Source organism: Pezoporus occidentalis, unplaced genomic scaffold (assembly GCF_034315485.1).
Source record: "Pezoporus occidentalis ecotype Australia unplaced genomic scaffold, CSIRO_AGI_Poc_V1 ctg151, whole genome shotgun sequence".
NCBI lineage: Eukaryota > Metazoa > Chordata > Aves > Psittaciformes > Psittacidae > Pezoporus > Pezoporus occidentalis.
In genome coordinates, this window is record NW_026913328.1 from 2,071,528 (window position 1) to 2,097,360 (window position 25,833).

A 25,833-nucleotide genomic window follows, 5' to 3' on the forward strand; every position below is an offset into this window, starting at 1 on the left:
TGTGATGGGGACAGACTATGGTACAGCCACAGTGGGAGCTCCCATATTCCCTAAGCAATCAGCCATGGTGCAAGGCTAGACTTCACACAACCACCTGTGTAACTCCTAAATACTTTCCAAGGTAGTTCATTCCATCTGTCTTTTATAACAACATTGTAGTTTTAAAGACACCTTTAGCAGAATATGCTAGAAAAATACCTTCAGAAATGATATTAATATTCAAGCTCATGACTTCAACTTTTCACTTTTTTCCTGTCTCTTTGCCTTATTTAGGGCTACAATGCTTGCTGTTGATGGTAATAACAATGTTTTTCAAGCCTCTACATTTTTTTCAAGCCTCTACACAACAACATTGACCTATTGTTGATCCATGCATCACCACTGTATAACAACTCGGTGCAGTTTTCCCCTCCAGCTTCCAGCATTCATCTGTTTCAGGTTCATTTTACCTGAAGGAAGGGACTGCTTCAAAAGCAACCCCACCTGGACTGTGCTGGCCAAGGAAACCAAAGCAAAACCAAGAATTTCTTAACCACAGATAGTATTCCTGTTTGGACAGGTAACACTAGAATAAAATTGCAGCCTTCAGATAACTGTGCTGCTTGCTAATTCCCTGGTGAGTTAAAGCTAAAGCACTCTGAAGGTAATGAGACTTAGCTTGATTGGAAAATGTCTCATTATATGAACAAATGAATCACTTGTCCACACCCAGGATCTCCATCCCCCTTCCCCCTATTTAACTCTACAGAAACATTAAAATGTAACAGCAGGGAATTCAGCCAGGTTTCATCTCCCCCACTAACTGCAACAACCTCCATACACACATAAAATGTCTATAAAAATCCCGAAGTTCCAAGTAAGAGAACTAAAGACTTCCTTATTTCTAGCAAAAGTTAGATGCTCTTATTTTAACCTTTGTTCATGTTCGTACTTCCAGGCATGAAGTGCTACTAAAGCACGTTACACTTGGCATCTCTTATTACTGAAGCAGAAGGCAATGTAATCTTGTGAGAAAGTGTAATAATGCGGTATTCATTTTGCTTCTGTGGCTGGAAGCCAACTCTATATTAATATTCATTTTCAGTATACAGAGCCACCGTATTTCATTTATTTTAAGAATTTACAATTAATTTGGTATGATTCTGTTATCTGTTCCCAATTTCCTTTCCTGTTTCTTTTAGCTGAAAAAGCAGCTCTTGTATAGACTTTAAAAAAGTAAATTCACAACTGAAGCATCAAAAGATTGCTACTGGCTACTAAAAGCAAGAAAAACAGGGAGAGAACAAAATGAACTTGAAATATTACAGATGACAATGAAAATTAGCTTCCTGCAAATAGCAAGAATTCAATCTGCAGAAGTTCTCAGCTGACTTTTTCCTTTCCAAACTCAGCACACAGAACGCTCTTTGCACCATGCTGTTTGCTACTGTAATCAAACCAGAGAAATTAAGTTGTTTGCCTGTTTTTCCTTTCTGCTTTCAAATGTTTTCAACCACAGCACAGCATTAACTGTAAGCACATGAATCTTTGTCAAATGTATTACATACAGGGATTTGAAACTTAGTATTTTAAAATTTCAGAAAAAGCATAGATGCCTCTACTTCCTACACCTTTGGTTTCAACTAGCGTAACCACTTCAGCAATGTGAGAGCATTTATAATTAACACAAGTTATTACCTAACCTGCCAGTCATAAGAGCTGTAATTCCATTCTCCTAATGTGCATTTACCTTCCTTACCTGTGAAAGAGGCTGAAACACATTTTACCTCCTGGCTGATGGCACTTACTTTCCTATGAAAGTGAGATTATACCCAAGTCCACAGACTCAACAGACACCAAGAGAGCAGTCAGTACAGCAGTACAAGCAGTACAGTCAGTACAGCTGCTATCAAATCGTCAACGATGAAACCATCCCAAAATCTGCAGTGTGCTGTGGGAAATGCCAGTTCTATAATTTATCCTGACGATATCCAAGAAGAAAGGGGGAAGGGAAGGTGAACTGGCTCTTAAAGCTATTTAAGTGAAATGAGACTTCTTCATGTTCAGAACAGATGAGGAGACAGACTAACTGGATAAAATAGAGTTTATGAATAAAACCAGATAAAGAGTAGATGATGCAATTTTTTAAAGAAGCCTTTTCCTTCCTCATCTCTTTCATATAAAAGCCATTTTAAACACCACACTTGATAGCAGTGAAGTATTTCCCCATTTTTAAAGCAAAAATTAAGTAGATGCTACTTCTGTATGCAGTTTTGAGTTTTATTTTCTGAAAATTTTGCATAGTTCTAATCTTAATGAAGTGTTTGCTATTTTATTTTCAGCCAAACAAATTAGAAAGGTAAAACAGGTATCCGCTCTGTTTAGTTGCTTTATACCACATTTAGCATACCTAAACATTGTTTCTAAATGATTGTGCAATGAGGATAAAAAATAAAAAATATAAACAGGATGAGTCCAAAAATAAGGCACCTATCAATCAAGGATATTAATACTGTCACTTCAATTGCCTGAACACTGCATTTCAGCTTCAACATACCACACTGTATGTATCAAAACCAAAAAATGTATTTCCTTTTTTCAATGAAAAAAGAGAATTTGATTCTTAAAAATTAAACCTAGAACATGCTACAGGTACTTCTAATTTGACATCCTAAAACTTCAAGTCATTTAACAGAAATTAACTGCACAGACCACTCATCTTATCTGCAAAATCAAGTGAAAAAAAACTTATAGCTTACCTTCAGTACACTGCAGGAAGCTGATAACAAGCAGAAACCAAAAACTTTGCATTCTGCAGCCAGAAGACACCATTATTGATCCCTGTAAGAATTTTCTTTGTATTCCTTAATGAATCCAGTTATAAAAGCCCAGCATCATCGAAACCAGTGGTCTGCATTATTCATCTTCATACCTGGAGAAGCAGAGAGGATATGGAAGAAAAAGAGCAGAGAAGAAAATAAATAAAAATGCCATCAATCGCTGAACACCAGTAATTTGGAATACCAAATTTTACTTGACATAAAGACAGAAATTTTTAATAAAAACTGACAGTACACCTGTACTGTAGCTGTGAATTTGGCAGGTTTGTGGATGTAATCTCTCAAGGTCAGTGATCATTAAACAGAATGCCAAAAAGTGATACACGTTAAAGTTGAAAGTACAAATGTTATTGATGTACTTGTGTCAAGGGGAGAGGAGGAGGCAGGAATAGAAAGAACATTTTCTCTGAATATATCAAATCGGTTTTGCAAATGACTGGGTTAAGCTTTTCCCACTCCCAAAACCCAACACAACCTATATTTCTCTACCTTAAAGAACAACAATAAAATTGAATCTAGGGCCCTGCCATTTTTCGTAGGGATTCAAAATATGCAGTGGCTGAGAACAAGGGACCAACAGGTCTCTCTGCCACCGCTCCAGCATTCCCTTCTTGCTACACATAGGTTGCACTCCTCAGATGAGAAGCAGTAACAGCAGTTTAATCAACAAAATGCTCTACTGAAGGAGCCTCTTTATATGACCCTACAATTTGTTGTATTCTGACCTAATAAATCGCTTCAGAGAAAAGGGTATAAACAAAATGGGTGAGAATCTCCTGTCCTTAGCCTCTGATGAGATTTGTCTCCAACTGAGAAATACGAACCAAACTGCTCCTGTAAATGATGTACCAAAGGAAGAATTCTTAAAACTATCATTTGCATTTGAAAAAACATAATTATGGTGATAGAGTGCAGTAGCTGTGATAGAAGATTTGACAGCAGAGTGCTCCCTTTTGCTAACAATTTCATTCTCTCACCAGCCAACTGAGTAACTGTACAACCTCTTCCATATCTTAACTGTATGAAGCTAGATCATGCTTCAGCCCCGTCTACTAGAGTTTGGGAAGTTAGAGAAAAATTAACATTCATGTAAAACCAAATTACTTTTAACTACAAAGCTGGCTTTATATATTACAGATATATGAAAGGATTCTGGAACACCGCGGCAATTACAGATCCGAAGAGCTGAGTCTGGTGCCACACTGGCTTGGCCTCTCCAAGCCCAATGGACAGGCCTGCATGGATGTATTTCTGATACCTGAAACTAACGCTACTTTGAAAGCACACAACAACTATGTAAAAATTTAAGTGGCAGGATCCAAGGCTCACTTAGGAGTCTTAGAAGTACTAAAGCATGTTGAGGCTTTAAAAATACCCTTTTGGCAAGGAGAACTGGAAAGGATAAAGATCACAAAATGCCAGACAACAAAATTTGATGAACTGTAAATCATTTTCAGAAGTAGAAAGTGTAACTCCTTTTATATTAGCCAATGTTAATATTAACCGATGATAAGTTTTCTCTCTGAGCACATAAACATCAACAAGACTGACACTCACTTTCTTCCCCAAGGAGAGAAAGAAGGGAATTAAGAGAAAACATTATGGAACAACTTCTGCGGCTCTCAATGAAAGCAATATGACTGTGGCAGAATACAAGATTATTAAATAGCCAAGTAGGCTTCTCTTTAAGAGAGAAGCAATGCCACTTCAGTGCTTCGGTGTGGGCATCCCTTTCCCACAATACAAGTGTGCTTGTGATTTTTCACACAGGGAAATGAAGGAGAACTAACATCTGAGGCCAAGTGATTTTATGTTTATTTATACAGAAAAACAAGCCCTTTTTCCCACATCCAGCTACAGACAGGTGCTCTTCAGTCACAAGCACTTTTATTGCACATATTTCAACAAACAGCATGAAATAGCTAACAGTGCTTTAGTGCAGGACAGCCAGAGCGTGGCCTACCCTGGCAGAGGGCCCTGTGCCTGGAGGTAAAAGATGTGCCCTCAAACTAAATGGTGATATACCAACTGCTACAGGACAACCCAGAAGCAATTATGAAGAGAGAGTCATATCATACCCCGAGATCTTTCGCACTGGGCTGAGACCGGTTTGCAACCAAAATAAAATAAAATAAAAAAAAAAAATCTGCAAATTCACAAAGGACGCACTGCATTCAGCAGAGATTACAATTGCAAAGGAGCTCCTGCTGAGTAAAAATTGCCATGACGATATAAGTCTGTCCAGAAGATTTTGACTTCTTGAGACTCAAGTTTTATCATTATTTCCATAATATATCAGTGCACACAAGGGGTCTGAAACATCTTCGTTTACCTTCAAGTGGATAGTGACATACCTGTGCTTTATCTTTCTTAAATTCATTGCTTCCTGGGCTTTTTTTTAAACTGGAGAGAGGAGAAGGGTGTAAGGGGAAAGGGTTGTGTTAAAACCAAAAACAATAATCAAAGCACCACCTGCAGTACTCAACATCTCTCTAGGAAATAGCTGCAAAACCTATGAGACTTTTTATTGTTGCTGTTTTAAATTAAGTAAGAATTCCTGATCTTGTGAACTTACTTTATCTATTTCAATAAGAAAACACAGTTTCAGAAAGGATATTCATGTTTTTATGATACCAAAACCAGCAGAAACTATTCAACTAAGAATGAATGCAAAATATTTTAAGGATAAATTTGTTTTGTGCAGTACATTGTTCCCTCTATATTGCTGTAGCCTACAGACATAGAATTTAACTCAGTGTGCTGCTGCAGTAAGTATTCAGAATAAACTAACCAGCCCCTACCAGATTATCAGTAACTCACATTTTTCTAAAAAGGCATTAAAAAATAAGCAGTGTTTGAAAACCGATGCAACAGGGTTTGAGTTCGCTTCTTTGTGAGTTTTCAAATAAAGACTAACAGCTTCACAGCAAACAAGTTTTAATGCAACCCATATATTTGAGAAACTCTATGTGGCTCCAAGTAAAAAATAGTGCAGTTCTGAACCAACTATTCATCAGCATAACAAAAGCTAATCCTGAAAAAGGTACCCAGACATGAGCTGGAGCCAGAGAGCATTCTGGCTACAGACACTGCCGTCATCCTTGTCCTTTTGACCATCCATCTATCAGCAACAGAGAGATGTCAGTGACATTTCACAACAACAAATCCCAAACCAAGTAAGTAGGACCAGGAAAAGACGTTTTAAGTTACTTCTTTGTGAGCAGAAAAAGCAGACCATGGTGAGCGGCTGCCTTGTGCAAATAACTTACTTCCCCTCAGACCGTAATAAACTTTTTCTCTGGATCACTGACTGCTTTGGTTGTGGGTGGGGCAGAGAGAAACTCCCTAGAGCAAAAGGTTGCTTGAATTTCAGAGTGTAATAAAAGCTGCCCAGAAAATTTCAGCTGTAACTTAAATCCCTACCTCTGGGTCAAACTGCAGTCTCCATAGAAAAAAAACCCAGCCCTCCACTAGAAACACAGTTCACCTTGTTAGGTTTCTTCACATATATGCTGTTAAAGAAGACTAGATCAGTAATGGAAATGTTAATGTTCAAACCCATACACTGCAAAGGTATTGGGCACCTCTTCATACTGTGTTCATAAGCTCTGCTTCAAGTCCTGAATAACTTAGAACCCCTGTCTCAATTCCTTGCTCTTCTGTACTTCTGAAACTTCTTACAGACGGAACACAACTGCTGCTGAACACGTGCCACTGTTGGCCATCCCTCTCTCCTCAACATTACTCAAGAGCACCCCAGAGATAAGAGAAAGCTGCTCCAAGCATGCTCCTTGAAATGCTTTTATCTTTGATGAGAAAGACCTCTAAAGGACTGCTGCGTCCCAACTCTACTCTGTTTAACCTTCCCAAGGTTTTATTTTCTAAAGCCAAAAAAGAGTCTTTTAAGAGCTTCTGGACAACTGACACAGCATGCTCAAGAGCTGCTTTTTCCCTCCTGTTCCATACAGCTTTTTAGGCAATTAAGAGAAAGGGGGACACAGAGATCTCCCCATCTAAGCAAGGATGTTTTTCTTTGGCTGAAAAGTCTTTCAGACTAACGCTGGAGTATTTTACCATATAGTGCTTAATTTTCCAAATCATCTTAGAAACACCGTGAGCACTTGCAACCTCAGCCAAGCTTTAACATCCCCGTTACAGAAATTAAATCTACACTAGCATTAACAGACGATGAGGCACAGAGAGGTAAAGAACATCAGCGGTAGCTGCACAGCTCATACACACTGAAGAACTAGCAGGACCCAGGCAGTCCTTCTTATAAATCCCGCATGACCTAGCTTGCCACACATGCAGCACCCCCACTGCCTTTCATAACCCAGTTTATGAAACTAAGTAATTCTGTAATATATCCGAGACACTCTGCAGAGGAAAGAGGGGGAAGAGGAGGAGGCAAGGGTGAGTAGATATATATTCATACAATATAATAGACTACCTAGTCTCCTGAGAAATCATGTATCCACGTGCTTTCCCATCATGACACTTTCCCAATTTAAAAAAACAAAAGTTAAACTTCCTATAATCTGTAACGTAAGAATTTAATTAGTGCAGCGTGATTAGTAAAACCGTCTAAACCACATTAGTAAAATACTAGAATGAGACCAATGCTGCTTATGATCCAAGAGCTAGTTTTACACGTATCTGCAATGAGACCCAGCTCTCGTTTTCAACACTGAACATATCTTCAGATGCACTGGAATTATTCCTAAGCCTTCAATATGTTTTTTTCAAAAACTGACTTACATGAACAACTTTGCATTAGTGGTACATTACTAGATTGCAGAAAATCGTCAAAGTTATGAGATCTTACAAAAAATTCCAAAGACAAGCAAGACCCTGTGCTGATTCAGTTAACATCCTTCTAATACTGATGGTAAACAAGCAATGTCTGATTCTGTTCCAATTAAACAAGTTGCACATTGCAAGAATGGAGAGGCTAACTCTGCTCTGTCTAAAACTGGTTAACAAAGACGTATTTTCCATTAAAAGCAACTAAATTTTTAAAATTTACCAGTCTTCTCTCCAAATCTGGATTAACCAGTCCCTATTGTCACCTTAAACACTGGATTTCTAAACCCAAAACATCTCTTCACAAGTTGTAGGTAAAGAATACAATATTAGGGAAGGGAATAACACAGTAAGAACAAGATTTGACCATGGTCATCCAATCTTGCAACAAAAAAAAAAACAAACAAAACAAACATTACTTCAATGCATTCAGCTGCACAGTGCTCTGAAACGACACAGATGTCTGAAATAGTGCACAGTAAACACCCTAATGAATACCCTAAATTGAGGATGCCCACAGAAATGCCCACCTCACATGAGCCTGGTTTCCCAGCTCACTTCCCAGTGCAGCAGGTCATGCAAAATACAAATCTACCTATGTAAGACATGACACTGAACAGTAGTGCACTGACACTATTTTGACAGTGCAGAATTATGATTTAGTTCATCAGTCCACAGCAGCTCAGTGGTCTACCACAATCATTCACAGAGAAAATAAATAGGATTTGAGAGGAAAAGATGAATATTTTCCTTTGTCATCAGCACTCCAGTTCGGCTTGGCCTCACTCTTGTGTTTTACAGACACATTACACGGCGGTCCATTTCTGACAAGCCAGCTTTACCCCTTCTTGTTAACACAGGATAAAGCCTGGACACTCTAGGGAGTTTTCATTCAATAAGCCAGAAAAGTAAACCTTTGCTAGCGCTAATAAGAATGGCTTTTTTTGGCTCCAGGCACTCTACTTTTGCCAAGTCTGAATTTCTCTTTTTGCCTTTGCTAAATGCTCAGAATCAAGGGGAGGGGGTTGGGGGGTGTCACTCAATCCTCACTGCAAATTCCCTGTGTTTCACCTGAACCAACACCATGACGCTACATCAGAGCGCCTCCACTCAAAGTGCAGGTAAAACCTTTCTAACACTTCTGCCCTCTGCATCACTACATCTTCCTGGGGTCTCAAATCCCCAGCATCCAAAGGAGGGAGGGAAAGGGATGCTGTAAGTCAATTACAACCGTTATCGGCTGTAATATCTTAGTGTCACGCTGAGCATGTTAAATATGCTGATCACTTTGGACACCAGAGGCACAGTCTGAGGCTGTCTGCCATTCTCTTCATTAAACTGCAAAACAAATAGCTCTCATTTTCAAACCTATGTAGGACAGATTTTAGGAATATCAAAAATAAACAAGAAAATAATGAACAGCTATAAAAAAAAACACAGAGAGCCATATGACAAACCAAAAGAAGCAATCGTAACAGCTGAAGAAAATTCAAAGGCTTTTCAAACTTCTCACAGAAGAGAAATCCTTAAAATAATCTATTTATAATAGACGTTATCATTTCTTTCCCTCGGAAAAAGAAAATGAAAAAAAAAAAAATCACTAGACTAACATCAACCAAAGACACTGCAGTCTGTAAGCCAGTAAACTGCTTGTTGACAGCCTTGACAAGGCTTTGCAAAGGCCCATATTTCTCTAAGCTGTTATGCCACTTAGCTGATCTCTTTTTTTCCTCCCATCCAGTGTTTTTCGCAGCCAAGAACTTGTTTGAAGTGGAAGTAGACTGAAAAACAAAACAAACAGAACTAAGTCTTGGGACTATGGTCAGACATGTCTGTACCTGTGCAGTGACATGGTGTTTCTCTAGCTCACTGCAAGGATTTCAACATACTTGATCTGCTTTATCACCACTTGTCACTGGGCTGAAGCAAGGAATTGAGTTCTGGGGCCCTCAACATAATGACATAGACCTGTTGGAGCAAGTCAAGAGGACGGACACAAAGATGACACAAGGTCTGGAACACCTTTCCTATGGAGACAGGCCGAGACCTGGGCTTGTTCAGCCTGAAGAGAAGGCTCCAGGGAGACCTTAGAGAAGCTTCCAATGCCTGAAGGGGACTACAAGAAATCCAGAGAGGGACATTTTACAAGGGCCTGTAGTGACAGGGCAAGGGGGAATGGCTTGAAACTGACAGAGAGGAGATTCAGATTACACATAAGGAATAAATTTTTCACTGCGAGGGTGGTGAGACACAGGCACAGGTTGCCCAGAGCATTTGTGACTGCCCCATGCCTGGCATTGTTCAAGGCCAGGTTGGAAGGGACTTTGAGCAACCTGCTGTAGTGGAAGGTGTCCCTGCCCATGGCAGGGGCCTGGAACTGGATGATCTATAAGGTCCCTTCTAACCCAAACCATTCTATGACGACATGACTCCCACAGCTGACACAACGAAGTAAGACAATCTCATTAAACCAGCATAAAGCCACCAGCAAAACACCCACAAGCTATTAACTTCCAAAATAAAATCAAATCACAGGCAAGAGCAGACAAGTACATGTTTTTACCCATGCATTTACAGCACTTTTACCCACGCTTTAAGTGGGCCAGCAGAGACTGTGTAACTGCAATACACTGGACCTGCAACCAAACCATGATCAGGGATGGCTGTGCTGCAGCCCCAGCATCTCATATTCATACACAAACCTTCAATTTGGTAGCATCAATCCCCTGGAAACTACTGGCCGGAAGATTTCTTTTCTAGGCATGTGCCAAAAAATACTAAAAAGATTCATAAAGGTGCCATTTTAGCATCCATTTTAAAGCATCCCATTTTCTATCAGTTGCATTTAAGGTCAGTGCATGTGGTCTGTATTCCACACCATAAATGATATGGTTCAAGTTTCAAGAACATGGTTGTGTGGGCAGCAAAGTTATTTTTGATTATTTTTTGAAATTCTATCCAAAACCTTTGTTGTTACCACAGAAATACCAACTCTTTAAAAAGTAACTGAAAAATATTTATCATTTTTAAAAGTAATTCAGAAGCAGGAGTCAGATACATATGCACCATGCAATGGGTATAATTCCTGATGTATCTTTTGCTTAATAGAGGAGTAGGGTTCTAACATTAACATCTGTGAGACCCTGGCCTAATCACTGTGCAGTGAAATATGAAACAAAATCAATGGTGGCACATAAGACATAATCTCTACTATGTTTGGCTCACTGCACTGAATCCTTGACTCATAAATCACTGTTACTAGCCATTCAGTGAATCAATATTCAGATTCCCTCTTGGTCTATACATATGACCACTAAATGAAATAATAATGACCAAAATCTGTCATGTATTAGGTTATCAATATTACCAAGAGGGATTTCTTAGGAGCAATGAGGTAATCTAGGATAAAATACATCTGATGAGAATATGAAGAAATGTGAAAAACCTGTAACTAAATATAGAGACAGCAGCAGAAAGGTATTTTAAAATGCCTCTTATCCATCATGCCCTCAAGTATTAAAATTTACTATAGTATCACAATAATGCTTTTTCTGTAAGACAATTTCAATAATGTATGCTTTTAATTATGTTTTAAAACATGCTGTACTTAAGCACTTTTTCTACTTTCAAATAACCCCTTAAGTTATTGCTAGCTTTTGTTTCTTTTCTCTGAAGCACAAATATTACAGTGATCAGATCGTAGTATTTCCTTAAGCAGAAGCCTGATAGTCAGGAGCTTCAGAAGACCACTTTTTAGTTCCATTAAAAAAAAACAAACTTCTAAAAGTAATCCCATAAATCTATATTTTCCCATTCACAACCCAATTGTAATTAAATTGTTATTAAAAAGTAGTAGACCATGTCTAGCACAGGACCCTGAGAAGTGTTGTGTGCTACCAGCCCACACTCAGCTGTAAGTCACATCAAAATTTGTGATTTTGACAACAGAAGAAAGACTTCAAATGTCTCACCTTTGAAAGAATAAGCAGCTAAGAATGGTCTTTAAGTGGTTTCTAAGCACACAAGAGATTCTCCAGGCAAGTATGACTTACAGGTAGAATCTTCACTGAAGAACTTCTGCATGTATATTAGCAAAAAAAAAAACAACACACACTGACAGAAGACACATCTTTCAGGTCTACCAGTTTTACATACCAATAGCACTTAGAAGACTGCAAACTCAAAAATCATGAAACAAAAAAACCCTGTTCCTTCCTCATACAGGCATTCATGGTGAAAGCAAGAACTCAAGGGTGAGAAGCCATATGACAGTACTGCACAGACAGCACTAACACCCTTGCACCTACACACAAACATACAACCAAATTACATACCTATTTCTTTCACATCAAGAATATGAGAAGCATATGCAATAAATATGGCAAATAAATCTTCAGTACCTATTCGGAAAGGGCCTGATTCTGAAACAAAACAAAGAAATCGCTTCTGTTACTAGATGATGGGCTCTGTAAAAAGGCACGAGTTGCCCAGGCATCTAATGGTAGAACTACAGTTAAGAGTATTTTCTTGTACAATTTAATAAGCAATGAACCTTCAGGTGACTATTCTTAACTGTACAAGGCAGCTGAATGACTACCAGTCATCCATCAGAGCTGTACCACTGCTTTAATTGGGGTGAAATGTGGGCTTTCTTATTTATTCAAACAGTAACAGAAAATAGAACAGCACTTTTTTTATCCCTTTTGTAGAAAGGCTAAGTCAGATAACTATAATGATTACATCTGGAGAACTTACGAGCAAAAAGAGTTCTAAATTATAATTCAACAGAACGGCTCCTTCTACTTGCAGGTACTACTGCTGAAAACTCTTCTCCCTAGCATCCCACACAGTATTTTCTCTGGGGGCGGGGGTGAAAAAAAGGGAAAAAGAAAAGGGAATTAAAAAAGATGCATTGTGGAAGCAGTGAAGGCCTTTTCCATGCACTATAAAAAGAGAAGCTTGAAGTGATATGTTCTATTAAACAAAATGGAATATGGCTTATCTCCAGTACTGCCATACTAGCCACAGTGAACACTTGAGGACAAAGTGTCCCTAAATTGCTTTCATTTGAAGAATTTTTAAAAAGACTGAATACTTTTTCAAGTATTCAAAAGACTGAACTCTTTTCACTGGACTGACTGAAAAACCTTACATCTCCCATACATTCTATTTTTCTTTAAATCATCCATACAGCACAGATGAAATTTAAGATACATTTTTAACACATTTTTAGCAGCAACATGACCTCTGATATTCTGTGGTTTTGTCAAGCAGACCAAGAACTTTGTGTCACACATTTACAGTTTCTTTTAAATAGCACAGGTCTTGGTAGCTCAATGTGACAATGACACTGCTACTTCGGAAAAAATGCCATTATTTTTAATGAGGTTACATTATGATTTTAAATGATAATTTATTTAGTCTTTCATGATTAAAAATACTTAATGGCTTTTTTTTTATTCTTTTACTAGAAATTAAGAGAACTCTTTTTTTCATATGTTCTGCTGCAGTTCATGAACTTCATGTGCAACTAAAGAGAAAAAAAATACAGACTACATTTGTCTATCAACAATATTTATAAGTGAACAGAGTGGAAAGATTACAAAATTTTAATAAGAACATTATATTATAGCAGTAATAATCTAGGTGTTTTACTGGGAAGTGAAGTGGATTACCGTAAATGAAATTTTAAACATCCTTTCCATTTTACAGATAACACAAAATGACTCTTTTCATGTCTCCAGCGATAAGGATACATGTGCCACACATTTAAATAGTGCCTTCACCCTATCCAACCCTGCTCATGAATTAATAATTCAGTGACATTAATACAAGAAGATAAATGATAAAGAGGTTACAGCACAAGGGCCAACAGTACACATATACTTCTTTTAGAACAGCTAATACCTCTCTGCCAATTACAGTTTAGAACTTTTTAACAGTTTTCAATGGCATTTTTACAATCTAAATAGCAGCTTACACACACACAATTTCACACAACTCAAGCTTAATAAATCTCCTGCTGCTACCAAACAATCATTCTGGGGGATTAAAGTGCAACATCTGCTAACATTAATAAGCATTTTACATAGCAATATGTATAAAAGCAGTTGCTATCAGTCTTCTGAAAAAGCTTCTAGACTGGTTTGGCATAAATTATACCTTTATTGTTCAAATGGTAACTTTAGCTTACGGCAATGATAAGGTAGCTATATTGCTATCTAGCGGGAAAAGACAACGAAATTACATATTGACTGCAATTATCAGCTGTAGTGGAACAATTAAAAAAAAAAAGGAAAAAGAAAAGAAAAAGAAACAAAACATGTATCCATGCAAAAAAATTTCTGGTAGAAACTGCTAAAGTACCACCATTTCGATGCTTACATGAATCCAAAGCTACTCATCTGTTTGCAAGAGACAATTTCTCTCCTAATACCAGTTACAGCTTCCTAATCCACCTCGGGCTTCTTTAATTTTTATTTGTATTTCTACCAGAGCAGCATCTACTGTGAAAGGATGCATGCCTTTCCAAGGCATAAAATAAATATCAAGGGGTTTATTTAATTAGGAATTCCAGCATACATTTTTAGGTAGAATTTGGCAAATGAACATGCTTTGGAATCAAGAGACATGAAACATCAGCTTGAGCCAAGAACACAGTTGGCTAAGACGGCACAAACTTTTACACACAGCCCTGCCAACGCAACTCAAGCCCTGCAGTTCAACTGTGGACAGCCGAAAGCCAGAGCCTGCCAATCACCCTTTTTCTGCAGTGAGTAAACGAACAAAGTCATAGTCTAGCTGGTATTACCATTTTATTGTAAAGCAGTTTTTAAAATGCTTTTAAAAAATAACGAAGAGGTAAAGTATTTCAGGCTCTCCATGCATAAACTCCATAATCTTAGTATTTTTCAGAAACTGAAAAGAATCGATAGTCAGCTTCTCAGTAATAGATATTATAACACTTAAAATACCTTTTATATTGCTCCAAGGTAATTTTGTTATGGGGACACACATAGGCCAGTATCTGCAAGCTTATTTCTTTTACACACAAAAAAAAAATTGTATCCAAAATATCCAAAGATATAAGAGAGCAGAAAACTGGACCAAAGAAGTATGCAGAAAATAATTTAATCTACGTTCTTCTTCATTAGCAATTAAGTTTCCCTGATTTTCCTATTATGAATTGCTTAAATGTTATTGTTTTAACATCATTTTTTAAGTCAAAACATTGTTTTAAAAATTACTATTATCATATTCTCCTGACATTGCCCTACATTCTTATTTGACATCTTATGAAAGAAATGAAGAAAATCAAAGCAAAAGATAATAAAAGATTCCAGCAATGCCAGTGCTTGACAACTAACACTCAGGACCTTTTGATGCTATCAGGCTTTAAAGCACACAGAACAGGGGCTGAAGCCAGGATTAGCAGAGAAAAAAAAAAACAAAACAGTCATTTAAGGTCAGAAGGAAAAAGCTTAAAAAATAATAAAAAAAAAAAATTAAAAAAATGTAAGTACATCTAGCATCTACTTTTTCCTCAGACTGCTAGTTTCTATAGGCTGAAGTCTACACCTGCAATTCCCATACATATTTCAAAGATCGGAGTCACTGTTGCCGGAGGAAGCACATGGGGATTAACAACCCAGATGCCTCGGTGCCACAAACAGTCTTTCTTATGTATAGCTTGAACTTCAGGTTTTCATTTTAAAATAATTCTTTTTTTTCTAAGTTACTGGCTGTAAAAACACAGCTTTATATTAAAGCGACAAATTCTTGCTTTTTTTTCTTTTAGAATAGAAAAACATTATATTGGTACATGACTTTGTTTTCAGGCTATTCCTCCATCTGCACTCTAATTCTCACATCAGACGTATGCCCTGCCATGTGCTAGCCTTACATGTTCTTGAAGATTTACTGCTGCTGTAGTAGTCTCATGGCTATTTCAAATCCAGGTCACAACTTTCCACAGTCACTCAGATTAACATTTGCAATTTAATCTATTTTAACATAGGAATTCAACAGCACCGAGATGAAAACAAGGTGACTCTTTTGCTCAAAGATGACTGAATATTAAATATGAAATTTAACAGGTTTTAATCATAACAGTTTGTAAACAGTGTAATATATATGTCTGCCCTAATTTAGTAAGATGGAATTCGCACATAACACTCATCAAACTGAGCACAAAAAAATTGTTCTGGCATTTCACTAAATTAAAATCTTCAGTCCCCACAGCAAGAACGCACAAATTTAGATTTTATTAATACCTTAAATCAAACTCACATTTATGAAAGGCAATTTACAAGTCATCTTCTCTTGTGATAGCAAAGAACAGAACAGGGTCTTAAGCATATTTTTACAGACACTTTGATGACAGCCTAACCTTTTGGTCTGTTTGCTATTTTTAACAAAAATCACATTTTCTTTGAAATCCAGCAATTCTTGTTCTCATGAATATAGTTTTAAGCCTTCAGTGACAGAGCGGCTGACAGCTCAACAGATATAAGGCAAATCTAAGAGAAGTTGTCCCTGTTAAGAAAATGCATGCCATTTTACTAGCTTCTCATTCAGCAATCTGAAAAACTCCAAATTTAATCCAGATCGCTCTATTTCACAGCTTGCCGGAAGATATCACACTGTGCAAAACCTTCACGCTCACAAAACCACGCAAGTTATACACATGCTCCACAAGCCACCTTGATTTAACTGGTACTTTATGCACTTTAATATTTCAAATTTCTAACACTAAATAACACTATCAAACCGCCTGCATTAAGGCGCTTCTGCAGTAGATTACAAATCAGATGCACAATGAAATCATCATCATCAGGTAGACTCCCCCGTACTGCCAGTTACTCACCAGAAATCAGTGAGAGTCACACCGTGGGGCCAGAAAAAAAGGAGAGGGGAAAAAAAGAAGGGAGGGGGATAAAGGGGAAAAAAAGCCAATGGAGCAGGCAGAGCTGGAAGATGGCATTCCCCCCAGCTAGTCTGAAGTGCAAGGGAAGTGGGAAAGCCCTTGGGTAGGGTGTAGAAGGAAAGCAAGCAGATGGAAATGGAAAGGCCTAAGGAAAGATGCAGAAGCGCGGGCAGGCTCGCCCTGCGTGCCATGGGTGGATGTGTCAGGGAGCCTGTGCAAAATAAAGAGGCAATTGAAGGAGCGGAGGAAGGCTGACAATGAAGGAATGCAAGTCAACAGGGAACAGAAAACATGCAGCACAGTACAGAAAAGGGAAGAACTTGCTAGTATGAAATATCTGAGTAATTTGATTTCCTTCAAGCGGATTGACAGCATTTAGGATCAGCTGCCACACTCTCGTAACTCCATGTACAAAACTTGCTTCTAACCCAAGACACAAACACAAGCTACACTAACTGCAACTATCTGCTTTTTAATCCACACAAAAAGCCAGCCAACACACATCAGAGGCCACAAATCTGAATGAAGAGTAAGTCAAAGCAGTAATAAACGTGGAGACAGAAAAAGTTTACATTGGCAATAAATGTCACAAGAAGGGCCAGAACACATGTGCAGAGATGTATGTCTGCGTATGTACCTGCATAAAATTATTTAGAAACATTTGCTGTTCTGCAAGTAATTATATTCTATAAATAACTGATGATTTCACAATGCAATAATAATTAAAAAAAGCTGACCACAATTTCAGCACATCTATTACACATTCTGGGCATTTTTTTTCTGTTTAAAAATCAAATCCAGAAGAGGCTGTGACAGTAATAAACGTATGCTTTATTTATGGGTCAATACTGGGCTGAACTAAGATTTTATTTCTGGAAGAAGAGAAAGACAGGACAATATGTAACACAGAAAAACAGAAAAGAAAAGAAAAAAAAAACCAAACCTAAAGGACCATCTCAGATACGTAACAAGTCGCAGACGGAGGCATGACAGAACACTTCACCTGACACTGCCCGGTTATCAACATACTCCCTAGAAGTTACTCAGTTTTATTTTAATCTCTCTTCAGTCAAAAGGTGATTTGATGGTTTTGACCTAAAAATAGCAGCTTTACAGCTCTTCTAAAAATAAAAATATCTAACCCAAGATTACTAGGGTGTACAAGAAGAGCTTGCAGCAAGCACAGTGCAAGATTTCAACAGCCAGACACGATTTCCAGTCACCAAAACAAGACCAAATTCACTGTTCCAGTATTATTTCATGACAGTGAAGTAAGTATCACTCTTTAGCTTTCCCTCAGTGTTGTTATTTACCTCCTAGAATATGTACACCTACAGTCCAGCTGGCTGAGAGCAGAATGAATGAAACCATGCTGGCTCTTCTTGGCGGGCAGCAACCTTTGTCCATGCCTCTGGACAAGCATCTCTTCTCCTGACCTGCCTCACATTACATGATAAACTGGACACTTCGTATTTTTTAACAAGTACCATATTAATAAATACCAAAGACATACATGTACTGAACCATACACACAATTACAAGCAGACATTCATTTACTATTGTTCAATTTGTTATTATTCCATTCACTTCTGAAAACATTTATAAAAAACAGCCTCTAAGAGTATCTTTAAGATAGCTACAAATAACAATGTATTCAGCTAAATGCTTTCAAAAATTTAAATATATTTAAATATACTAACGTTTCATTTCTCTCCAGGAAGTGGTCTTGCAATGACCACTAACAGCTCTAACATCCGAACAGTGGGTACCCACTGCTTCAACATTCACAAAACATCTATATCTTAATACCTGAACCTTTCCTACTTTCCAGTTTGAGCCCCACTCAGTAAGTCATAATTATGGGTATTCTATTACAGGTACTGGACTATTACTCATTAAACTGGGGCTGAACAGGCTGTGGTATGGGAAAAGTACCACTGCCCTTCTACTAAGTACCAGAACATCAATAATTCAAGCTGAATAGGGAAACACTATTCAACAAGATGATTAATTTTTAAGGATGTGGTGGGGATAGTAACAAACGTCACAGAACAATTTTAAGTTTTACAAGAAGCACCAACAAAGCTTACAAACATGAAGTCTTAGAAATAAATAAATCTACACCTCTTCTTGATCCGGGTTAAAAAACCTGTACTCTAGGAACCACAATTCTGGAAGCCAGCCAGCAAAGCTACGAGCATCACTGTGCCAGGGTACTCTACTGCTATGAGTAAGCAGTACAGTATTTTGTGCCACGTATACTGTGCTGCACCACTTAATAAGGTTTGTCAACACAACTCTGAGGGCTTTTTGATCTTAAAGCTGTTCTGTTGTAGGTTCCCCATCCAGAAGCAAATATTCAGTGAAACTGAATGTCAGTGAGCATGCCTGAGAACACACTGGTTTTAGAAAGAACAACCTACCATGCCAAAACTAAAAATCCAAAATACAACTATCCTCTGAGGTGTCTCCATTTCCAACACACTGGTACAACTGCCACTCTCCAGATGCTGCCACAAGCTTCTCAGGGTCCCCACACCACTCACCTGCAGCCCTGAGCACGGAGCAGGGTCAAAGGCTCCCCCAGCCCCGGTGCATGTGGGAGACCTTTCCAGGAAGAAAGGTAAGCAAATACACTGACAGGATGAACCTTTCTGCTCATAAGTGCTCTTACAGTTTCCATAGTGAATGTCATTTACATGAAGACATTATAGAGGTTCCCACATGAAAATGCATCTCTGGCATAATTACATTCTTTCAAGTCACTTTTCCTCCCACTTGCTATAGTCCTTAGGTGAAAGGAAAATATTGACAAAAACAGGACATGAGGGGGACACAAGGTAACCACAGATTGAAAAATATTAAACCACCAAGCCATTTACAACTATTAAAAAAAAAAACCAAAACAAACAAAAAACCCAACTTTAACTCTTCATTGCAACTGGGCAGCCTCAGATCAGCTACACAGGGTTAGACACTCTTTAATTTATAGCCTAAGGGCTTTTCCATGTTTAAGAGGAAGCAGCATGTAAAGAAATACTGTATCTTTCTCAACCTGACTGTTCTTTGAAATGCCTTCATTAAAATGGATATTTTGACTTTTTGACTGTGAGTAACAGAAAAAGGACAAACCTGGTTTCTGAGGATCTTCATCTGCAGACAGCGCACACAATGCTCCCCTCTTTCGTCTCAAAATGATCATGCTTTTATATCACAGGTAATTTTTGAGGGAGAAGGGCAGATGGGACTACCTCCAGTTCATGATGATTAACTAAATTAGTTCTAACTACACCTCTGTGTTATTACAAAGCAACTGAAATCATCTAGCCATGAATTTGGATCTCCAGCACCAAAGGACTCACATCTTCCCAGAACCAAGTGGCAGCCATGACCACAACCACCACTGCAGGCAAGATGATGACAGTTGCATATCAGACCATGTCACAAGAGACCTCCAAATCACAAGCTTAGAGAAAAATAGGTGCTCCCTGTGTTTGGAGTGCTCTGGGTTGGTTTTTGGGTTTGGATTTTTTTATGATAGGAACACCTTGTACACATTGGCATTCACAGTTTTTCCACAAACACTGCAGTAAAACCACAATTTGTTCAATGGTCAGATGGACTTGAATGAATTCTAGAGCACAATACCAGCAGCTACTTCTTTACACCATTTGTGAGCCGTAATAAAATTCCAAGTGTATTTGCTCAGCTGGTTTAGCAGAAGCTAACATTTCCTATATGCACAAGCCCTGAACAGTGGATCTTTTAGGTAACTTAAATAATGACTGCAATTAAGCGATTGAGGAGATGTTAACTGCATCTCTCAACTACACAGAATTTGCGAACACAGTTGTATTAACCATACCACTGAAACATCAACAAATTTTCTTACTGCCCCACGTATTTTTCATAAAACCTTACCAATTATTTTTAATACTCTGTTAATGCTGCAGCTTTACCTAGTGCACTAGTTATTATATAGCTATTTAAAACATAAACAGAAATAATTTACTAGTTATCTTCCAGCAGACCTGCTATAAAAATCTCCATTTATTTAACTTCCCTTCAATTAACAGATAGGACTCCAGCAACCTTTTTTCTTTCTTTAATATGTATAACTATATATTGAACAAAAATATTTTTTTATAGATGACCATTTCATGTATTGAATGATTTTCTGTGAAAAATAACCAAGAACTAATTTATCATTTACAGAATTCAGCAGTCCATCACATGCAAAGATCAGTCAAAGCTGGACAAAACAGTAGTCTGAATATAATTAAAATAAGCCAAATTTTAAAACTGACCATAAATTAAATAGGTAATAGAAAGCTGCCGATTTCACTGTCTTATTATCTTAAAATAAATCTAAGGGACTGTATGTTCAGAAGCAGGCTGAAAACGATACCTTCTACTCATGCCACTTATCCAAGCACTGCTGTAAATATCATGATAATCAGAAATAACAACATTAGAAGTGAAGATACAGTAAAGACGTATGAATTCTGCATATGTGACGGAAGTGCAAGGAAGAATTTCATTCACAGGTATACCTGAAAAGTTATACTGGTTTTACGTGCTCTGTTCGGCAGATTTTTCAGTTGTGAGCCAAGAACTGCGATTACTTGCATTGATCCCATTTGCCAAATACAGAAGCTTTATTAGTCATAGCAGCACTTCTGGTCCAAACAGATAAACAGATATAAATAAAAAAGACAGACAAAAGAAAAAAAAAAAGACAGACTTATCCCTTCTTCAGGGTTAGTTGTCTGTGGGCAGTTAAGTATGACTTAGTGTGGATACATTTTTAATGCACACTACAAGTAAAATGACTACAGTGTGGATTGTGCTTTGATTTATTGTCTTGCAAACAGAAGAATACTAATTTTAAGAAGCCATTTGTTACAGCCTTTGTACAAAAAGAAAAACAGTTAATTTTCGTCTTACAGCTTACATATACATATCCCCAAAATATTTCAGGAGACCGCATGAGGCTAACAATTTGATAAGAATATTTCTGCATATATTTTCCTTCTTCAAACCTAGACATTGTCTTCTAAAACATCAAAAAACACTGTTAATGATAAATGTGTAAAAAAAAAATCCTCTGTAACCAATTTTTAATACTTTAAATTAATTATACATATTTGTAGTATTTAACGCACTGATAAAAATGTTTTACCCCTTACTGAATTTTTATGCATTATCCACCCTTCTATTCTAAGTACTGCTTCTTCTCAGTTAGGGTACACAAGCCAGGAACTGCCCTCAACAACGCAGCCACAGTTCACACTCTTAAATCAGTTGGAGCTCCACATTCATCAAGGGGGCAACATTTGTCCTTTTGTGTTTTCTTTTTTACTTAAGACAAAAGTTACAATTGTTTTCCACAAAAATGAATGTTCAAAATGAATGAGATGTGAAGCCAATCTAAAAACCTTACAGGAGTTTTTCTAAAATAGAAAATGTTATTCTTTGGGTCATAATTCTTGATCTGAACTTAAGACTAAAGACAAAGCTCCAGAATTTTGTTCCAGTTGTATAAACACGAGACATACGAGTCATACAACATTATTATGACTAAAAAATAATGAAGTTTTTAAAATTCATCATTTAATCCAGTTATTTTCCAATAACTCACCAGAAAACACTTAAATCTGTGCGCAACCTTACCTTCAATTAGCACATTTTCAGAAGTGGAGTATTTAATTTCAAAAGAAACAGGCGCATCTTTCCTCTGGCTTTTGGTAATCAACAGCAATTTAAAACAGATGGGTACAGGATCTTTCTACATTAAGTCTTATATGTGAAATTAATCCAAAAAATCCAGGAAATGTCGAGTCTTACAAATTTAAATAACACTATCTATGCATGCGTACAATACATGGAACATATATTGGGAAGTTCTCCTACAGTAAGAACTGCCATCTAGAAATTTTCTTCATTTGGAATGACGTAACTATGACTTTGTTATAGTGAATGAGGAAAAGAAAGGTTGCTTGTTTAAACACTTACTATTATAGTATTTACTGAATTACACCTCAAGGTGTCATCTTAAAATGTGTGGCTATTTCATAACACTTTGCCATTCCATTCTGCTCTTCTACTCAATGCAGTTATTCAGAAATTACTATATAACCTAATGTATTTTGTTCACTCTGTCCCCATAAGTGTTTTTTATTGATAAAACACAATTCATTTTATTAAATGTGACTGGTACATTGCTTCTGCCAAGTAAGTTAAGTATTAATGCCTCACTTGTGTTTTTTAAAAAAAACAGATGGAAAATTTTCAGAAGTAAGGAACAGCTTGAATGTCACTTACATGAAAAATTGTACTAGGTTGACATTATTGTCACTTTTAGAAATTACTACAAGTGACAAATAAAAGTAAGTTACTTATCACCATAAAAAGCTAGTGCTAATGAAACAGAAAATGTGTGTTACGCTACAGCTAAAACAAAGCAACATGATTTCATACAAGCAGGCTCTTACACTGTAGCAAGTAATTTACCACTGTTCAAAATCCAGAGGTGTTAAAAAAACTTATCTTAATCCCAGCTGTTATTACCCTCACGACAGAATTAAAGTTACATACATGTCTTGATTTTCATATTGTTCGGCAATCTCCACTGAATGGAATTTCTGAAACATCCTTACCTCACCAAGAAAGAAAAAGACACACTGTGTAAAGAAAGATTACGTCCACTGCCTCCCAATAATTCCTCAACAAGATTAAGAAACCTCTCTTTCTTCATCATGACTAATACATCAGTATTTTCCCATGTGAAAAGAATGATGCAACTTTTCAACTCCTCACACTCCGAAATCTCTACAAAAGACATCACTTATATATATTCTGTAAATCTTACCATTATAATCCTATTGGAGTGTAATTGCTGTGGCTAATATTCTTACGCTGTTATGAAAATGCTCAACATAAATGTGGCACTGAGTTGTTAAGATAATACATGGTCATGCTGTGAGAGGGTAATACCTATACAATAGCCCCTGCCAATACCATAAATCTCTTTATTAGACAACAACCTATTACAGGAGATCTACTTAACTGTTTCCCTACTTAGAGGGCCATTTGGTGTTACAATAACAAGCTGACTTTTCACATTACCAAGGATTAGCCAGTATAAATAATAAATTGACAGAGTTGCTGCTCTCTTAGATATGGTAAATTTTTCCTGGTGTTTAAAACCAGAATCCAAGCTAAAACCCTAAGACCACATTAGGCTGAACATATGCTAAGTTTAAAGTTCTGCTTAAGCTAACCAAAAAAAAAAAAAAAAAAATCAACTCAAACCAATTTATGTGACAGATTTATTACAGAAGAGCATGTTACGGAGAGCTGTTTCTGTTTCATGAAATGTGCATGCATACTGCTTAATTTCCTAACAGCATCATAGCAAATCATCTTTAAATTTGTTGAAATATTTTAAAGTAAAATGATTGTCACCATTTTCCCAGAGATAGATAGTGCAAAATTCATCCAAGTACCATCTATTATGCTTCTTGCTCAGCAAGCAAAACTGTATTATAAATGAATTATTTTCTTCTCTGAAGTCTTAACTTATTGAAAGATCACACACTTTCATCATTCAGAAGACTATAATACAAATTATAAAACCTGCAGTATACCAAATCATTTCTTTCATTGTGCCAAATTAAGGAAAAATCACGACTTAAACTGAGTATTTCTGATTCTTCAAGCTAGTTTTTAATTTACAATTTATATATAAACTTAGGTTATGATATTCCTTATTCTTTGTTGTCAGTATTTTTCTAAAGCTTAAGACAGCACTCCTTCCCACTGTTTGCCTGCTTCAGTCCGACTGTATGAATTCATTAATTACATTTGGATGAAATTCATTCACCTTTTTATATTTTATAATAGAGAAAAAGCAAAATTAAGAGTTAGCCTTGCACATGCAATCACCCTGATTACAATTTATAACACTTGCTTGCATAAAATACTTACCTTTTGGCTAGCACACTACATGAGATGTACCGAAGACCTGGAAGTACTGTGCTGTCTCTCTCATGCTGACATGACATTCTTAGAATCAGAGAAGACAGTTTATGCAACAAAAACTTGCTTCCCATCATACTGAGTACCAAAATTGTTCTCTTGCACCTCAACATGTAAGAATTGTTTTCCTTGGTTCCTTTTTAAACTTTAAATGAAAAAAAAAAGTTACTTCTCTGAAATATGAAGTATTTCTGAAATCAGCTTCTGCTTACTGATGTTTTGAGATTTCTGCCCGTTGCTATTTACTGTTGCTGATGGACAGCCTTTTTAAAAGCTATCTTGCAGAGCCCTTCTGCTCTGAATAACAGAGAAGGCACTGTGAAATGAAATTGTACTTACTGGAAACAATTCAGCTCTGAATGCCTTGATTACTCTGATTATCTCATATACAAGCTCCCTCTGCAGGTAATAGGAAGAATGAGCAAAAATATGTGGAAAATGTGGGTAACAGCCGGCACAGGAACCCGAATAACCAGTCACCATTTTTAGGAAACTCCCTCAAAAATCCTTCTCCAGTGTTACCTGACATGAGGTGTTAACATAGAAAACATTCTTTCTTGTATTTCCCTCAGAGAAGTTAAACATTCAGCTCTAGTCTTTCCTATATCAAAATACACAGATTTCTTTTTCAAAGTCACCTAAATGATGTCGGGGGGGGGGGGGGGGGGGGGGGGAGGTGAAAAATTATATGCTTATCCAGAACCAAACGGAAATGAAAGACCACCCCAAACAAGAAAACAAATTCATCCTATCTGATACATCTCCCTAACCCAAAACCAACTAAACAACAGCATCCCTCGTTCTATTTACTGCTGGGAGATAAAACCCAATGCCACTTTCAGATACAATTACACATGCACTCCACTGAAGTTTAAAAAGCAAATGAACTGAATGGTAAGTTACCTTGAAGATTAAGAAAGCCTCTATCAATTTTATGAAAATATGAAGTAACAATGTAGTTTTTCATCCAACTTGAGGTAAACTGCTTATTTTCCAAAAGGCACTGTCCTTACCTTAAAACGTCTTAAGTTTCTTCACTGTAATAGCGTGAGCTTTCTAGATAAAAATCCCTTCAATGCGAATGGGAAAAGGCTTCAATGAATGAAGCCATAAATATTAAGCAGATCAAAATTAAGCCTTCATCCTGTCTAACCTTTAGCACACACTCAAAAATACTGGGAAGCCATCAGGCAACATTAATTTCTCTTCTAACATGTAAAGAACGAAAGTATGCCTGTGGTTTTA

At 37.1% G+C, this 25,833-nt stretch overlaps 1 protein-coding gene across 18 annotated transcripts in view; it reads right to left on the reverse strand.

Moving 5' to 3' along the window:
• The window catches only part of ADGRL2 (adhesion G protein-coupled receptor L2), a 180,017-nt gene that overhangs the window by 124,406 nt on the left and 29,778 nt on the right, over nucleotides 1-25,833 (reverse strand). For all 18 annotated transcript variants that reach the window (XM_062611258.1, XM_062611267.1, XM_062611262.1 and 15 more), the window contains exon 2: nucleotides 2,739-2,911. In XM_062611258.1, the coding sequence (XP_062467242.1) occupies nucleotides 2,739-2,811 (73 nt within the window). In that variant the 5' untranslated portion in view covers nucleotides 2,812-2,911. The remainder of the gene's footprint in view (nucleotides 1-2,738; nucleotides 2,912-25,833) is intronic.